This window comes from Aethalodelphis obliquidens, unplaced genomic scaffold (assembly GCF_003676395.1).
Source record: "Aethalodelphis obliquidens isolate GAN/ISIS:26980383/991018 unplaced genomic scaffold, ASM367639v1 scaffold9, whole genome shotgun sequence".
NCBI classification, from domain to species: domain Eukaryota; kingdom Metazoa; phylum Chordata; class Mammalia; order Artiodactyla; family Delphinidae; genus Aethalodelphis; species Aethalodelphis obliquidens.
In genome coordinates this window covers 49,764,013-49,782,186 of record NW_020837953.1, presented here as the reverse complement: position 1 = coordinate 49,782,186, position 18,174 = coordinate 49,764,013, and the positions used below count along the sequence as shown (strand labels likewise).

At 52.7% G+C, this 18,174-nt stretch overlaps 1 protein-coding gene across 1 annotated transcript in view; it reads left to right on the top strand.

Moving 5' to 3' along the window:
* AJAP1 (adherens junctions associated protein 1) overlaps positions 1-15,125 on the top strand; it is a 64,235-nt gene extending 49,110 nt beyond the window's left edge. Inside the window, exons 3-6 of the mRNA XM_027108313.1 lie at positions 3,442-3,529; positions 5,856-6,098; positions 7,870-8,001; positions 15,090-15,125. Coding sequence (XP_026964114.1) covers positions 3,442-3,529; positions 5,856-6,098; positions 7,870-7,942 — 404 coding nt within the window. The 3' untranslated portion in view covers positions 7,943-8,001; positions 15,090-15,125. The remainder of the gene's footprint in view (positions 1-3,441; positions 3,530-5,855; positions 6,099-7,869; positions 8,002-15,089) is intronic.
* Positions 15,126-18,174: the final 3,049 nt, after the last annotated feature.

Here is an 18,174-nt window from a genome sequence, read left to right as displayed (position 1 = left end):
ATTGTTCCGACCTAGAAGATGGCATGTTTAGCCCAAGAAACAATTGTTTAGTTCTTGCCATGGAGTTTGGGGGTGTGACCTGCCAAGATGGCTGAGAGGCTTTTGGAATGAGCCTGGAGCACTCCTTAAGAGATCTATCCATGGAAGGGGTGGTTAGGCTCAAGCACCAGCCTCCATAATTTAGAAGATTATTCTCCTCAAGAATATAGAGGGTAGAGGTGCCAGCCTCTCTCTTGGAAGATGCAAGGACCCCAGATCAAAGCCCAAACTGAGATGAACAAAGTCTGAGCTCAAAATCATACAATACTACTGCTCTTAGTATGGGCTTTGGGACCAGCACATTCTATATGACCCAAGGAATTTACACAAGCTTGCCCAGATGATTTTCACTTCCATAATTTATGATGATTGTATCTGCCTCTGAGGGTTGTTGCCAGGAATAAATGGGATAACACACACCTGACAATTGCTAATACTTGTTGAGCATACTTGTGATCACCATCATCACTACCAACATCAATATGATCACGATCACCTTCATTATCACCATCAGTATCACCACCATCATCACTACCACCATCATCACCATCACCATTTCCATCATCACTATCACCATCAGCAACAGCACCATCACCATTATCATCATCACCATCAGCAACATCATCACCACTTTCATCATTATAATCACTATCAGTATTGTCATTGCCATCATCATCACCATCGTCACCACCATCAACCATCATCACCACCACCATCATCACCATCGTCACCACCATCAACCATCATCACCATCATCACCACCATCAACCATCATCACCACCATTATCATCACCATCATCACCACCATCAAGCATCATCACCATCATCACCATCACCATCATCACCACCATCAACCATCATCACCATCATCATCACCACCACCATCATCACCATCATCACCATCATCACCATCATCACCATCACCATCATCATCATCATCATCATCACCATCAACCCATCATCACCACCATCATCATCACCATCATCACCACCATCAACCATCATCACCATCACCATCATCACCATCATCACCATCATCACCACCATCAACCATCATCACCACCACCATCATCACCATCATCACCACCACCATCATCACCATCATCACCACCATCAACCATCATCACCATCATCACCATCATCACCACTTTCTCAACATCACCACTATCACCAACTCCATCATCAATATCACCATCAGCAACAGCACCATCACCATTATCATCATCACCACTTTCATTATCATCATAATAATCATCACCACCATCATCAACATCACTACCATCATCATCACCATCACCATCACCATCATCAGCCTCCTTCTCATCACAGGAAGCACAGACACAGGATGAGCACATACTCTTCGTGACAGCATGGCCATCTCTTGACTGGACCAGAAGGATTGTGTAGATGGAGGGTGAGGGAAGACCGAGCAGGCATCTTTCCTGGTTGTCCGTTAAACTGGACATCCATTTCAACCTCCCTCTGCCGACAAAGTCTGAGTTGGGTCTCAGGGAAGCTGGTGAATACATAGAGATTACTGAGGCAGCTGGGCACTTCATGGTGAGATTGAGGGTGGTCCCTATTGGCATAACTAGCTTTCAGCCCCACTGGCAAGCTGATTTGGCAGTCCTAGAGGGAAGGCAAGCCGGCTCAGAAGTTTATAGTACATGCCACATATTGGGCACAGGTGCATGGGAAGCCATTGGCCAGAACCAACAGTGAACATTGCCACTTACAAAAATGTGCACCGGAGAATCTGTTCCTGAGGGTGGACACCATGGCTGAGTTAGTCAAAACTGTCACTGACTGGCATGAATTAGGTGCTCAGTAAATTATTCTTGAATCAATGGATAAAAGAGTGAATGAAGGGAGGCCCATGGCATTCATGGATTTTTCTCGTTTTCCAAGTGGTGCCTATCCTGCGGACTCAGGAAGGGAATTCCTTGGGACAAACAGAAATAGCCTGGAAGAGAGGCCGCCAGGAAGAGAAAGCTTGTTTTCTGGTCATGCCAACTTTGAATCATTTATTAACAACTCCCCCCATGAGCATCATATTCGGTAGAGAGGTAACACCTGTTTGTGAGACTGTGTCCTTGAGAGACCGCCAGAAGAATCTTACACTCTGAAACTCTCCACACTGGACCATGCACACGTGGTGTTCTCACCCCAGGACACGCCGGGTTCTCAAGTGTGATGGGTAGGCCTCTGCACATGGATGTCTGGAGTGGAGAGAGACAGACGCTCAAATGGCGGAGGTGAAGGAACATGGGGAGTCAGCACTCCCAGGGGGCAGGGTGCTGCCACTTGCAGGGGTCTCTGCAGAGCCCCTCACAGCCTTTGGCCCCCAGCTCCTCAGGTGTGGTTCTTGCTGACGGGAGGATGGTGGGGCCAGAGCCCTGGACCTTTCAAGTGTCCCTCACTGACCAGCAGATTCAGCCCTAGTGTCCACGTCCCAGAAAGGATGTAACAGATGAACTGTCAGGAACCTAGCCAGGGAGGGGACAAGAGGTGTTACCGGCCTGTCTTTTCTCTCTCCCTCTGCATCTGTGGTTGATGAAAGATGATAGAGGAGGGGGTGGGGGCAGAGGAGAGAATTCCTGTCCTCTGCCATCCTGGTCCTCGTGTGGGGTTTGCAGACAGCTCTCGGTCAGGGCTCTGGCTGCTTCTGGAGTGGCCAGTCCTGCTGTCCCTGTCCTGCCATTTCCCCTGTCCCCTCCCCCCACCACGTATATACACACACAAGTGGAGACGGAGCCGCGAGGCCAGACTGCAGATCCTCTTCTGGGACTTCGGGAAGCATCTGCGGCTGGGCCTGGATCTTTTATTCCCTGGAAGCTCATCTGGCAGTGAACTTCTTGGAAAGTATTCTGGAAAGGGGAAGATGCTCCCCAGTGATCCAAGTGCCTGAGTCTATAAGGGTGTCAACATACATGTCTCTCTTCCCCACCTTCCCAGTAAATCCTGGGCCATCCTGGCTCCTCCTGGGTCTGGCCAAACCCTGCTCCCACTTGCAGGCCAGCTGCCCTGGTGCCCAGACTTGAGGAGCAGAACTTACCCAGGTTGGGAGGAGAGAAAGGAGGGGTGACAGTGCTTACCTGTGCCAGGTGAAGGGCTCGGCAGGTGCAAGAAAGGACACAGCTGCCCAGGGGCCGGGTCATAGCTCAGGGACTGAGAGAGGCCAGGCTGGGGCTTCCCTTCCTGGGCTCCAGGTGAGAGCAGCCCCGGTACCCACAGCATGTGGCAGGCCCTGTCAACGTGGGCCCCCTGCCAGGGTGTGTGCACAAGATGGGACCTGGGATTCAGAGCCGGGTTGATGGGACAGGTCGCCACACCCCCCTTCCTGGGCCCCTTCATCTCATGCCCCTGGTTTCATTGCCCCCCTCCCCCTTTCTCTGTTTCCAGGTTTGGCGGTCCATCAGATCATCACCATCACCGTCTCCCTCATCATGGTCATAGCTGCTCTGATTACAACTCTTGTCTTAAAAAACTGGTAAGGATCCTCGGCCCTTCTGGCCTGGAAACGGGGATCAGTAGGGGTCCCCGGGGAAGCACGCACAGAAAAGTCCTTACTTTTCAAGCACAGAAAAGTCCTTACTTTTCAAACGCCATCTCGGCTCACAGCCCAGGGAATTGTTTCTCTGTTTGGGATGGAGAACAGCATGCAGCTCCTGATCTGCTAAACCCGCTCACCTTTGCCCGGGCAGCTTGGCTGGCTGGTGAGGGTGTCGCTCCCTGACACTGCCCTTCTGGTGGCTTTCTCTGCAGCAGGACACAAGCCCGGCCTCCTTGACTTAGTTCCTCAGGCAGCAGGTGTCCTGTTCCCAAAGCCCATCCCTTGGATCCCAGTGCCCCTTTGAATGTCACCCTTCCAGCGTAGTTTATCCTTATTTCCCACCAGCAGCCTGGGTGGGGTCCGCGCCTGCCCCTCCTTGTCCTGGGCTGTCCTGGTCTCTTTCTCCTGCCTTCTTCTCACAGCCGTTCTGTGTCTGCTGAACTAGGTTACTGCTTTGCTCCAGGCGGCCTGTCTTTGCCTATTTCCTCCTGGAAATTGGCCTACTTTGAGGTTGGCCTTGGCTGGGTGTACACGCCTGCTACACCCCTGGGAAAATCAGGGAGCTTCTGGCTAACCCTGCTGCTCGCATGCCTCCCAGGCCCCTGTCTGCCTGCAGTCACCCCTCCAGCAAACGAGGCTCCTGTTAACATCAAAGCTGAACGGCCCTTGTAGAGTCATACGCCCAAATCATCCCCCTGCTGACCAGTGGTAGGAAGTCAGACAGGCTGATGGGAGGGAGCTGCCCTCCCATCCTTCTGTTACCTGCAGCCTCCAGGTAACAGAAATGCATGGAAATGCAAGAGAAAGCCAGTCTCCAGGATTAGAGAGGGTGGGGAGGGGAGTGGCATCACCCAGAACTGACCCGCGAGGCCTTGACACTCCTGATGGCCGGCAGTCCCAGGACCCGGGGCATTTTCTGGGGCAGATGACAAGGATAACTGTGAGCTCCCAACAGGGCATCTCGGGCAAGGCTGGCTGTCCAGAGAAGGGGCTCCGGAGCCCTGGACCACAGGGATGTTTAGCGGGTCCGGTCCCGCTGGCCATCTTGGTGAGGGAAAGCCCCTCCCCCAGAGGAGACCGCGGACCTCGTGGCTTTGTAACAGGCAGGCGAGCTTCCTCTTGGGTTTGCCCACACTTTTGGGTTTACAGCAAACCCTCAAAGAGTCCTTTGGGAAGGACAGCTCAGGGCGGTGGATGAGTGGTTCCATGACCTTGGGGGTGTCCCCTGGCTTCCACATCCATCTTCTTACCTCCATTTATGGGTGGATCTTCCCCACCAGCAATCAGGATTCCTCTCATTGGGAAGACAAGGCAGGAAGTTAACACAACGTATGGGGAGACGGGCTCACACTCCCGCCCCTTGCAGAGCCCCCTCGCTCCGCAAAGACTCTGAGCGTGAAGGGGGGAAAGGAGGAGAACTGGTGTCCTGATGAGGCGCCCCCCGTCTCCTCCTCTCTTCCCTCCTCTGTGGGGATAGCGCTTCCTTCCATCCTTGTGAACTTGCCCCTCCGGGGGTCGGGAGGGGTCCCTGCGTACCTTCTCCATCAAATCCCTTGGCCAACAAGGGTGGGACCCCCGTGTCTGGTCTACACAGCGTCTGGAAGCCTCTGTGGTCCAGAAGAACAGGGAATTAAGGTGGGTACTTCCCGGGGCACAAATCACAGTTCTCTCCATAGGTCCCGATGGTCCAGTTTCATTTCCGACTTGTGAGCCTGGGCAGAGGAGGGGCTGAGGATAAGGGTTCTCCAGTTTTAACTCTCCCCAAAGATAATTGCATGGTCCATTCCAAATGAACGATGGCCACCCGACCAGTGCACGTGGCTTTCCCCATGGGCACCCATCACAGTTTCCATCCCATCCAGGTGTTCCTGGGGAAACTGAGTCAGCGCCTCTGCCCAAGCTGACATTCTTTGGCCAAACCAGGCCTCCGCTCTCCGATAACACAGGTCAACCCCTTACCTTCTAATCCTCCCAGCAATAATGGCCGCATTTAAAACTCAAATTTTATTTTATTTATTTATTTATTTTTATTTATTTATTTTTTTATATATATATATTTTTTTATATTTTTATTTTTTGAAAAAAGAGCTGATTGCTTGATTGTGGTTGATCTTTCTGAAGAGACCAGGAATTACCATTTAATAGTAAATGATGTGTAATTCATGCCTGGAGATAAAGGTTCCAAGTGTAAGCGCCGGAGGTGTTTGTGGGTCTCGGCGTCTGCCCATCCCCCCACCCCCACCCTGACTCCTCTCTCCTCCAGCTGCGCCCAGAGCGGGAACCCTCGTAGGAACAGCCACCAGCGGAAGGCAAACCATCAGGAGGAGAGCTGCCAGAACCTGACGGACTTCACGACCGCCCGGGTACCCAGCAGCCTGGACATCTTCACGGCCTATAACGAAACCCTCCAGTGTTCACACGAGTGTGTCCGGGCGTCTGTGCCCGTGTACACCGACGACACGCTGCACCCAGCCGGGGAGTACAAATCCACGTTTAACGGGAACCGGTAAGCACAGGCTTGGGCCAGACCCGGCCGCTGTCCCCTCCTGGGGATGCAGGGGCTGTTTATGTGTCAGGCGGCCTTCCCATCTCTTTGTGATGGTCCAAGCAAACGCAGGCAGCTAAGTTTGCTGAGATGAGACCAGAGGGGCACAGTAGACGTAAAATGGTGCTAAGACATCCAGCAGCCGGGGTTCACTTCCAGACCCCTGCGCTTGGTGGACGGACTTGTCTTACCCGGCCCTGGATCCCGCATGGCGGAGGCTGAGCGGGCATTATGGTGCAGAATCCAAAGCCAGCCTCACAGTCTCAAGCCTCCCAAATGTCAACAAATCACGATCGGTCCCCTTCCCGGTCAGTATCTCTGAACCCCCATCGCTAAAATGTCAGCAGCAAATCTCGCAAAGATATCAAATACCAACCAGACTCCCGGTTATTAAACACTCCTTTTTATGAATCATATGTAATCCCTCAAAGAAGACATGCCTCTAAAACCATCCCTGGGAATATTTAAGAAACCCTTGAGTCAGCTTCTGAAGGTTTATCCGGAATTAGATTAAAACATCAATAGCTATTTTTTTTTTTAAAGGGAGCACACACTCATGAATCATTTTGTAAATTAAAAGAAAAAAGAATTCTCCAATAACTTAGAGATCTTAGGAAGAAATGAGCAGGACACCAGGCTGACTTGAGGGGCCCAGAGTCAGTGGCGGAAGTGGCGGCTGGGGACACTGCCCAAGGTGCCCTACGGGGCTTCTCCCAGAACCCAGGTCGAGGAGACTCAGGGGGACCTTCAGCTGTTGTGCCCGTAGTTAATGTCACTTTGTCCTGTCCTGGAGAGCGAGTGGGTGTTCCTTAAACACCTTCTGCTTCTCCTCTCCTTGTGTCTCCACACCAGACTCTGCCGTATTGTCTATCTGAGATGCTCCCTCCCCAGAGGAGGAGGGTGGAGAAACCTCAGAGAGCAGAAACCTCAGGACCATCCTTCTAAATGACTTTGCTTTTACCCGACAGCATTTGGGGAGCTCGTGGGTTGCACTCCAGCCTTCCAGAAGGACGAGTTCACAAAGAATTGGCAAAAGGATTTTCAAACCATTTCACTGAATGCGTGTGTGCCTGTCTGGATGTAAATCCCGGCCAACCAGTGCTTCAGGCTTTGGGGGAAGAGGGGGAAGGGAGTGGATGGGTCTTGGTGTTTTGCTGTGTCTCTCTCTGCCCCTATGTCATAGGAGAGCCCTGTCCACGTGCAGGGTGGGCATAGCTGGCTGGTGTGGAAGCGCTGGATGGAACAGGTTCTTGCCCTGGGGCTGAAGGCGATGCTCTGTTGGGTCTCACTGGCCTTGGAAAATGGTAGCTCGGTCTCAAAGGGGATGAAACACCTGGTGGCAGGGGGGGTGCGCGTTTTAGTCATCAGGCCCTGCCCTCTCTAGAATGTGCAGTAAAGTGGGTAGAATCTCTGCCCTCAGAGGCAGAGACCCTGAGCTTTGCCTTGTCCTGGAAATCAAACACTGAAATCTGGAGATGGTACCACCGTGGGTCTCAGCACCAGATTCCTCCCATGTGTGGATCCCTCAGGCTGCGTGTCCTCCGAGGCCTTCCAGGGTAGAAGGGAGCCCTGGGCAGCATGGGGATGGGAGGCCAGTGGGTCCAGGCCGAGCATCACCTTCCTGGGATTCTTTTCGACTCGAGAAGCCAGTTTTCTGCCACAGGTCTGAGCCGACCTGGTTGTCAGGTGTTATGTACCAGCCCTGGTGAGCCCGTTTTTCTGCTTACTGCAGACCCTCTTCTTCTGATCGGCATCTTATTCCTGTGGCCTTTGTGTCTGAGAAATGGTTTGAAATCTCCTGCTGACTGGCCGAAGGCTTTTTTACCTCCTGGGGGCAGGGCAGACGCCATGTGTCTGTTTTATGGTACGTACCTCTTTTATTGGACCTTGATTGGTTTTCCCTTGGCCTCCCCTTTCCCACCCCCGTCTCGCCTCTGGGATAACTGGGAGCCCTTCTGGACATGGCAGGTGAAATTCCAAGGGCATCACCGTTCTGGATGCAAACCAGAGGGTTGGGATTGTGGTCTCTCTGCTGCACTCGTTAGAAATGCCCCATGTCCTGGTGGAAGGGAGTAACAGACTCAGGAACCCCCTGCTTGGCACCCTGCCCATTTCCGTCAGTGCCGTTCCACCCCCTAGGATGGCCTGTAGGGCAGGGAACACCGGTTCTGGAAACGAGCTACAAGTATACCTCTCATTTCCCGCAATGAGAAGAGATCAGGGCCCCAGCCTAGTGGGCAGACATCACGCCTCCATCACATCTTTACATGGCGGGGAGAGGTGGGAGAACACAGAGTGGAATTAAAATACAATTTTGAAATATAAGTATAAGAGATAAGAAAGACAATGGTAAAGAAAGAAAGTGAAGAGTTGAGACATCTACTAATTTGAAGCCAGGGACAGGTACCAAAACAGGATGAGTTTTCCACGCTCTGCTGGATAGGAACATTTGGTTTGCTTTCAATGATATTGACTTTGATGCTCACGTTAAATTGCTTTCTTCTGTGCCGAACCTCCCAAACACGCGAGCTGCTGGGGGAAAGAGCATCTCACCCCGTGACTGCACATTCTGGATGCACAGTCAATAGAGGCAACCAGGGTTTTTGGTTTTTTATCGTTTTCTCTTCTGATGTTATAGGTTTTTCAAAGGATGACATCTGCTTATCCACAGAGAGCATCTTTTCCCCCCCAGATATTCCTTCTAAGTGTGACGTCAGATCCCTGCCAGGAGTAGGGAACCCAATTTCTAGGCTTATTGATATTTAAAAATTTTTTTTCCTTACTTTTGCTCATCCTCTGATACGGGGACTGAGCGGAAAATGCCATTGTCAGAGTCAGGGGAGGGCCTGGGGCGAGGGTGGTGTCTTCTTGGGGTGCACATGGGGCCCTCAGAGGCCTCTGCTTGCAACACTTAGCTGGGGTCCGGGGGGCCCAGCTGCTTTGAGAGGCAGGTGTGAATCAATCAGTTCCTAATCCCAGCCCTAGTGAATTGCATCTTTGCTCCAAATCAAATCTGCAGCCCTCACTTCCTGTCCCAAAGCCAAAATGATCCACTTAGCTCTGTGTTCAGCTGGTGGATGAAGGAATATGATGAGATTAAAAGGGAAAGTGACCCTCCCCACCCAAAGGCCTTTGCTGAGATGTGCAGGTGAGGCAGGTGAGAGGAGGTCTGTCCCCAGCATTCAAGGGCCAGATGCCCTGGGCATGGCTCATCCACCAGAAATGTGTGACTTTGCCTGGATATGATTCCTCATTAAGGCCACGGGTGAGCTCCCTTTGGAGTTCTGACCAGGCCAGCGATGGGGAGCCTGCCCGTTAGCTGCGGAGTTCCTGCCTGCCTGATGAGGCCTCTGCAGGGCGGCCAGGTGGGCACCAGCATCTCTGTAGGGATTTCAAAAATGCATAAACGCATAAGGCATTGACCTGGGAGATGCCAGCCATGCGCATCAAAGACCTCTGCTCTCTTCCTCCAAGAGCTGCAGGCCTGCGGCCCTGGAGGTGGACATGCCTTCCACTCCAGGTAGCACCAACCTGGGGCGGGGTGGGGACAGTTCCCTAATGGGACATTCACATGGCAGCTCACTGGAGCACTCTTGATGTCTAGAGACTCATTCGGTCTTCTCAGCAGTGCATCTTACAGAGGAAACTGAGGCCCGGCGAGGGGAGGTGACTTGCCTGAGGGCAGTCAGGTTGTCAGTGGTAGGGCCACGTGACCCCAGGTCACCTGGCTCCAGGGCCATGCTCCGACCACAGGTCAGAGAGCCTTGACTGCCATCCCCCGTGGACGCCTCTGCCCCATTCTGTCCCCGGCCCGACCCCAAGTGGGAAGAGGCTTGGGTTGTGGGAGATGAGGGTGGGCTTTCCAGCTGCCTTGGCATCCCTGCTGGGGACACTCAGCCTGACTCTGCGGGGCAGGGGCATTGCAGGTGGGAGGCCAGCCCCCCGAGCCTCCAAACGCCTGGGCCGAGGACCTCCTCATTCACATCGGAATATTGGAGCCACCTCCCCGGCTTTAAAAGAAAATCGAACTGGGGGGAAAAGTGCTTTTCTTCACGTCTTTGCTCCAGAAGACCTTCCTGTCCCATTAGCCTGTTTCTGTCTCCAGCAGCATGGGACACAGAAGGAGTGGGGTAGGCTCTCCCCACGTGCCACCCTAGCTGGCCCTGGGGACCATGTTCTCCAGAAGGTGTCTGGACCCCACTTCCCAGCTCCGCCCGAGGAGCTATTTCAGGACCACCCCCATCTACAGGAGGGGGCACCTCTGTGTTGGAAGAGTTCAACCCACTCACGTGGATCTCAGGTGGGCAGTTTGGGGAGGTGAGAAGAGGCGACGGGACTTACTGGGAGCTTGGCCACGCTCAGACACCGTGCCTGCAGACTCGGGGCAACGGCTGCCTCCAGCCATCTCCTCCCGCAGACACGGACCAGGAAGACCCCGCGAGCAGCCTTGTTAGTCCTTGATAAATGCTTCCACATCCCTTCGCTGTGTCTCGGACGGACTGTTTATCACTCACAGGGAGGAAAGCATTTGGATTCAAAGTATCCCTGATGCTTACAATTAGTGCCTGGACATGAAGATGGAGTGGTGAAGAGCCAGGAAGACGGTTCAGATTTACTGGGGTTCTTATTGTCCCTTAAATAAATAGCAATTAATACTAAAACATTCAATTAAGGTTTAAGAGCCAGCGGAGATATTTATCTCTTGCATAACTGTTAAGCCTCTCCAAATGCATTTTTAATGACGCTACAGCAGTTTGTTACCGCACCGTCTTGCGTGTGCGCGCTAACCCACACGTACAGCTGGGACCTGAGCCCCGCCCAGTGCTGGGGCTTGTGCACACGGGTGACCCAGCCTGGGCAGAAGTTAAGCCTGTTTGCCTAGACTCAACCTCTACGAGAGATTCCGGCAAACCCTTGCCTCCAACCCCCTCCGTGGTGGAGCCTGATTGAACGCTCTGGACAAGACAAAATGAGGTGGCCTTTCCTGCTCCGAGGAAAGGGACCTTGGACACACACCTTTCATTGGCTCTTGGGCTAATTTCCTGTCATTTTTCACGTAGCGAGTAAACTTCAGGAAACCTCATCAGTGTTCAGATCTTTCCGTCTGCCAAGGCCACTTCATTCCGAACCCAGCCTGACAAGTCATAAAAGCTCTTGCATCCGAAGCAAGTGAGAAATAAATCATGTGTTATTATTATTTTCAAAAACACGCCAAAGATATAACTAATAAAAAAAAAACAACAAGAAACGCACCTGAGCCTTCCCACTGTGTTCTAAAAAATACATTAACAGAATATCCAGCTTCTGTAAATCAAAGGAACATTTTCTTCAAAGCAACATCCGGACCCTCCTGGAAAGCATTCTCTCCCCAAGCTGAGAACCAGCACCAAGGAAACCGGTGGGGAAGGAGCTTTTTTCGGGAAGTGGAGAAACTAGCTAGAGGCTCCACGCTCCAGGAGGCCTTGCTGCCTTCTGCCTGTTCTCTGTGTTCTGCAGAAGCTGATGCTGATCTTTAAGCCCAGGACCCCCTGTGTGGTTCGCAGCCTGGGGGTGCCCAGGAGCCGAGCATCCCCTTCTGGGCAGCAGAGGGCACTGGTTTCTCCCAAGTCAGAATTCATCCCGGATCCGATCGCTCAGATCTCTCAGCAGCCACAGCTTTGCTTTCTGGCCCAGAGTCTTGCACGCGCACCCTCGCCGGGTACACAACCTCGCCGGTGCCCTTCTCCAAGCAGGACGCACCTCCCCCTCCCGCCCCTTCCAGGGTTATTGCCAGGCTGAGAGGCTCTGAGCCTTTGGAGCAGAAAAACCCGAGCCCTCCTCCACGAGCTGAGTGTAAGCAGCCCGGTTTCAGCTGGAATGTAGGGCAGGCCTGGAAGATGGCCAGGTAGCCTCAGACCCCTCCTTCTTCTTGCAGGGGACAGTCACCTCTGCAGGAAGCCAGCACTGCTGTTCCAATGGCAACTCAAGGCGCAGAGTTGGAGCCATCGCTCCCTCTCTCTCTCTCTCCCTCTCTCTCTCTCTCTCTCTCTCCTTTTTTTTCATCCTGAGATGCCAGATAGAAGCAGATGCTGGAAGGTTTGGAAGAGGCTTGGCCCCCATGTGGCCCAGGAGCCCCTCCATCCATCCTCCCAGACAGGCAACATGTGAAGGTCATTCCAGGCAGATAAGGGTATAAGGACAACGCTCCTTTCACAGAGATGCCTCTTCTCCGAGTTTCATCCAGTGTTGATTTTTCTCCCCAGGCCAGGCTCCAAGCTGGCACCTGGGCAAACCTAGGTGGACCTGGCAGGCACCCTGTGACACTTGGGTGATATGTGACATATACATGCTCAGATACAAACCAGTGCAGGTCGTCCTGTGCCTGAGGAGCCGTAGAACCGATGCTCTAACAGAAATGAAACAGAGAACATGTTTAGGAAAGGAGAGGGTATCCGCAAAGGCCTCCCCAGGGAGGTGACCGTCAGCAGAAACTTGGGGGACTTCAGGTAGGAGATTTGCGATTTGAGGCCAGGGTGCCACCTGGAAGGGGGAGGGGGAGAGGGAGAGGGAGAGGGAGGGATGGGGGAAGGAGGGGCGGGACCTCGTCCTGAAGAATCTGAGGAGACACTGTAGAAGCACTGGAGACTTTTAAGTGGCAGATAATATCTGTTTGGAAAAACCCCTAGGAGACACTAGCCCCAGGGAAGGAGCAGAAGCCGCACCTCCCTTGATCTGTCTGGTTAAGGTCACAAGAAAGGACAGGAGAGCAGCCCCAGGCTACAGTTCTCAAGGAAACCTTCCTTCTTAGGGAAGGAGGCCCTGTGGCTCACAGCCCCACCCTGGACCCGCCTGAGGATGGAGAGGGGCGCGGTGGTCATCCTGCTGCTGGGACAGCGGGCAGCAGCTCAAGCCGGAGACTGTCCCAGGACTGGGCAAATGGTCACTAGGCCCAGCTTTTGGTGTCCCCATATTTTTTCAATGTATTTTTAAAAATTTTAAAATTGTAGTAAAATATACAGAACATAAAATTGATCATTTTAACTGTTTTTAACAGGACAATTCTCTGGCATTAAGTACATTCACAATTGCTTTGCACAGCCATCACCACCGTCCATCTCCAGAACTCTTCATTTTCCCAAACTGATCTTCTGTCTCCCTTAAACACTAACTCCTCCAGCCTCTAACACCCAGCATTCCACTCTTCATCTCCATGACGACTCTAGGGACCACATATAAGGGGGTATCACATAGGATTTGTCTCCACATTTTTTTAACTTTCAAAAGATTAGAAAGGGGCTTCCCTGGTGGCGCAGTGGTTGAGAGTCCGCCTGCCAATGCAGGGGACACGGGTTCGTGCCCCGGTCCGGGAAGATCCCACATGCCGCAGAGTGGCTGAGCCCGTGAGCCATGGCTGCTGGGACTGCGCGTCCAGAGCCTGTGCTCCGCAACGGGAGAGGCCACAGCAGTGGAAGGCCCGCGTACCGCAAAAAAAAAAAATTAGAAAACAGATAGACATACAAGAGGGACATTCCTCTCTGTTTTAACCACCTCCCACCCCCAAATCCTAGAAAGCGGAGGGGGCGGGAGGGGCCAGGGCACAGCTGGAATAATGCTGCCGAGAGTGGTCCAGCACACATCTGACGGGATGTCCGTTTCATCACACGCGATGACACCCCTGCTCACAGCAGGGCAGGCCATCCCACAGGAGATGAGTAGATGCCCCATGTTGGCCTCCTGGAGTTGCCCAAACAGGTGTCATTTAGAGGTAAAAGGCAAGGCAAGGTGATGAGCAGGGGCCCTGCCTTCCTCGTCCAGACTGGGAGGGGTCCTGGAGAGGGAATGGGCACCGCCACCCCCTCCCCACGTGGAATAGACTTTGGCATGCCAATGCCCTTGGAGAAGATGACGGAGTCAGTGCTGATCAGATGCTCTCCTGCGGCCTGCAGGTGTGTCACCCCACCTGGATGCCCTTCAGCCCTCTGTCCTGTCGAGGATCACGCAAGGGGCTTATTTGATTCAGGAGAAAGAACCCTACCCCCTAGTCTCTTTCGAAGAAGGGTGCCATGACCTTCTTCTTTATACCATTTGAGGGCCCGCATTTCCTGCAGTGTGGGCGCAGGTGAGGGCTCTGAGTGACAGCAGAGAGAGGCGTGGCCCCATCCTCATAATGGAGCTGCAGCTTTGAGCCAAAGCCCCTCTGGCCCGAGCCGTGGGGCGTCCCGACTCACCTGGCCGTGCCTGGGATGGCTGTAGTTCTCTGAGTCCCTGGGGGATGCTGACTTCGGGGTCTGTCACTGAGGTAGGATGACTCTGGCGTCCCCATTTTCCGAGGTGGCACCCCAGGCTGGGCAAGAGCCGCCGGCTTCTTTGCAGCCCTCTGACCTGGCCTGCAAGCATGGTGGTTCACGTTCTCTCTGTCTCCAGCAAGATCACCTCTTGGGGAGATCCGGGAGGTGGTTTTTCTGACGCAATCCATTAACCTCTCCTGAGTCCCAGCCTCAGCGAGCGTCCAGCTGAGCAGTGGATTGAAATGGACTCCATTGCTTCCCATAGCCCCTCTGTGGAGCTGGCGGTCCCTCTGCCTGTGGTGGTGGGAGCTGAAAGGGAGCGAGCAGGATGCTGGATGCATTCAGTCACCTGCAGGCCTGGGGTGCCACACCCCTTGTAAGTTAATGCTGGGGGTGGGCCTAGCACCCTCTTGTGAAGCCCAGACCCCCTCCCACGTAGGCAGGAGGACCACTCCATCCGTTACCGTAGTTAACACGAGGTTCCCCCCGGGATTCCTAGCATGTGTACCAGCCCCTGGTGACCACGTCCAGTGAGACAGCCTTGGCATCCCCAGGACACTTGAGTGTCATTAGCCAGGGAGCTGTGCACCTGGGTCTCGGTGACCGAGGCTCAGAGGAGTTGCGTAGACACCTCCTGCCCTCAGCTCGCTGCCATTTAATCTCTCCTTGTTTTCTTTCCATGCAGGATTCCGTTGGTGAACCTGTAAAAAAAAAAAAAAAATTACAAATTACAAAAAAACACAAAACCTAAAACTAAACTATCTAAGGGGAGTGTCCCCACACCTACCACTTCTGTTTGCCGGTGGGGAACTCACAGAGCAGGACGCTATAGGCCAAATATATTTTTATAAAAATGCCGACGCCTATGGGGAACTGCCTTCTCCGAGAGCTTCTTTGGGGAACAGAAAGAAGATGGTCCAAGAGAAAGAGCTGGAGACAGAGAAAGGGCAGGAGGACACACCGGAAGCTGGGATTTGTACTGCGATTTTGAACCTGTGCCAATAATACCATTATGTGCCATGTACTGACCCGAGAGACTTGGTGACAAAGCCGACGCCAAGCAAACCGCGAGGAGAAATCTTACAGAAAACAGGAACGGGCATCTCTTCCGACAGAGCTGCTCTTTCTGGTTAATGTACATATATAAATATATAAAGACACACACACACACACACACACACACACACACACACACACCCCTTTTTTGTACTGTAGCAATTTTTGAAGACCTTCAATGTTCCTTTTTAAAGAAAAAATGTGTTCTCGGTCACAAAATCTGATTTCTTTAACATGCTTAGTATGAACAGAATGAACTGGTGTTTTCTACTTCGCAAACACACACAGGCATACATGTGCATACACACACACGTACGCACATATATATGCATATATCGGAAATGCAGTTCCGCGAGCGAGCGTCTTCTTCCTGGTGACCTGGTGTCCCACTGCCATCCGTGCCAGGTGGCCTTGATGCACGCCAACTGGCCCTTGAATGGCAGGTCCTGCGTTTGCTAGGCGTTTGGTGAGTGGCGCGATGTGTGATTTATTATCTTGGGCCAGAACGAAGAATGCCATGGTTTTATATACATCCATACATGTACGTAATCTATATACACATAAATACGATCTTTTTTCATTGACTTGTTTGAAGAAGCTACCTAATAGCCATGTGCACACGTGTGTGGCCAGCCACCTACAGATGGGCCTGAGTGTCAGATTGGGGGGGGCTGGTGGATCTTGGCCATCTTTGTGTTATACAGGCATAGACCAAATTAAAGAAATTTTCCAGTTGCAAAAATTAAAGGAATAGATCCTTGTAATGTGTGTGCATATGTCAGAGCAGAACTCAGAAATATGTGAGCTCCCCGTTCGTTTGGCAAGGAGTGCCAGTGTACTCTGCATTTCTTTCCCACATGTTGGCACTCAGAGGTTGCCTGCTCTTTCTTGAGCCCACGAGTGACTTTAAATTTTGGTGCAGATGGTGGCAAAGATGCTGTCTCTTGTCGGCTCCCTTGGTCAACCTGTGTGCTCTACCATCAAGAATTCTACTGTGGAGTCTCCCAGTGGAAATAGGGGCCCAGACAGGAGTCTCCTTACAGAGGATCCCAACCACACACTTGACTGAAAATACTCCCTGCCAGCCCCCACCTTACAAAGGCGCCCTGATGCCCCATCGTGTGGTTAGTGGGGGGCACTGTAAGGGATGGGGGTGTCTATCTGGGCTTCGTGCTTCCCAATTAGACAGAGGGCGTGTCCTCCTTCTGGGGACCCCAGATTCGGTGCACATGGCCTGTCTCCTATGAGTGATTTCACCAGTAGGGCTTGCAATTGCCTCAGACCAGGTTGGCAGGCAGGGAACTAACTCCCCCCACCGCCCTCCCACTTATTGGTCAGGCCGGTGACCTGATTCTTCCACCAGGCTCCCTCTGCAACACCTTGAAATGTGCTTGAAAAGTTGGCTTTGGTACCTTTTGAAATATGGGAGAGTAAAATGATGCCCGTGGAGGGAAAACCTCATTTTTGTCACACCCATTAAGATCGGTATTGGTGATAACTGCTCCAAAAGTAGGATTTTTGGTTTTCGTTTTGTCACTTCCCATCTCCCCGCAAAGCTTGAACAGGACGCAGCAAACATCCATCCCTGACATCCATCGCCTCCAGGCTCTAGACTCACTGCACGGCCTGCGCTACACTCTCTACCCAGCATCCAGCTCACACATCATTATCCTCGGGTCACTCTCCCACTGGAGGGCGGCTCTGGGGCCTTCCTGACTCAGGCGAGCACAGCGTGGTGTGAGCACCAGCTGAGGCCTGTCAGCATCCTTCAGGGCCGAGGGACCTGCCGCTCTGTGTCAGATGCTCTGAGACGAAGGTGGTGGCTGAGGGGCCTGTTCTACCACTGACAGCAGAGCCTGGGATTCCTGCAGGGATGCAGCTCAGCGACTACTGCGTCGCCTCTGACTGCAGCTCGGCCCTTTCCCCGGACCTCAGGCTGCCCTCGGGATGCCTGAGCACCAGGTGGTACCGAGCTTTGCAAGGAACCTGAGAATAACGACCCCCTCCCGCCCCCAACACACACACACACACACACACACACACACACGCACGCCCCTTGGCTCGCGCCCAGGGCAGGGCTGGGGGACACACATACGGCCACCAGACAAGCCACACTTGCAGTTCCCCACCGGGAAGTCTAACATCTGTCGAGACAAATCCACTTTGGGGAAAGCTACCATTTCATGATGATTGAGGAAGTGTGTGTAGAGATGTTTTATTTTATTTTTTTAATGGTTACCTGGAAACATGATCTCTATACAGAGATAACAAATGAAAGTGAGCAGGCTTACAAAACTCAGCTCCACCCACAGTCAAGTCTATGAAACAATACAATGTGGTATTTTCCCTGAATCAGGCCCCGTGTACACGTGTCCAAGCATTGCATGTATCTGTGTCTGATGAGTTTGACCCGGCCACCCTTCCTTAGCCCTGGGGTGTTGTCCTGGGTCAGTCAGTGTTCCCTCTTCTAGGCTCCTTGGATTTCAGAACCCATCAGCGATCCCTCTGTGATCAACCTCAGAGCTGTAACTTCTTAGGCCCCAGGGCCCCAGTTCTTACATTTGCTTTGGCTTTTTTTTTTCTTCTTCAAGAAAGGTATTCAAAGGAAGGTACTCACCATATTGTTTGGTGAGGTCCCCAAAGACGTGTCCACCTCCATCTTATCCCCTCAGGGAGTCTGAAACCCCACAATCATCAGCCCCTGGGCAGCACAT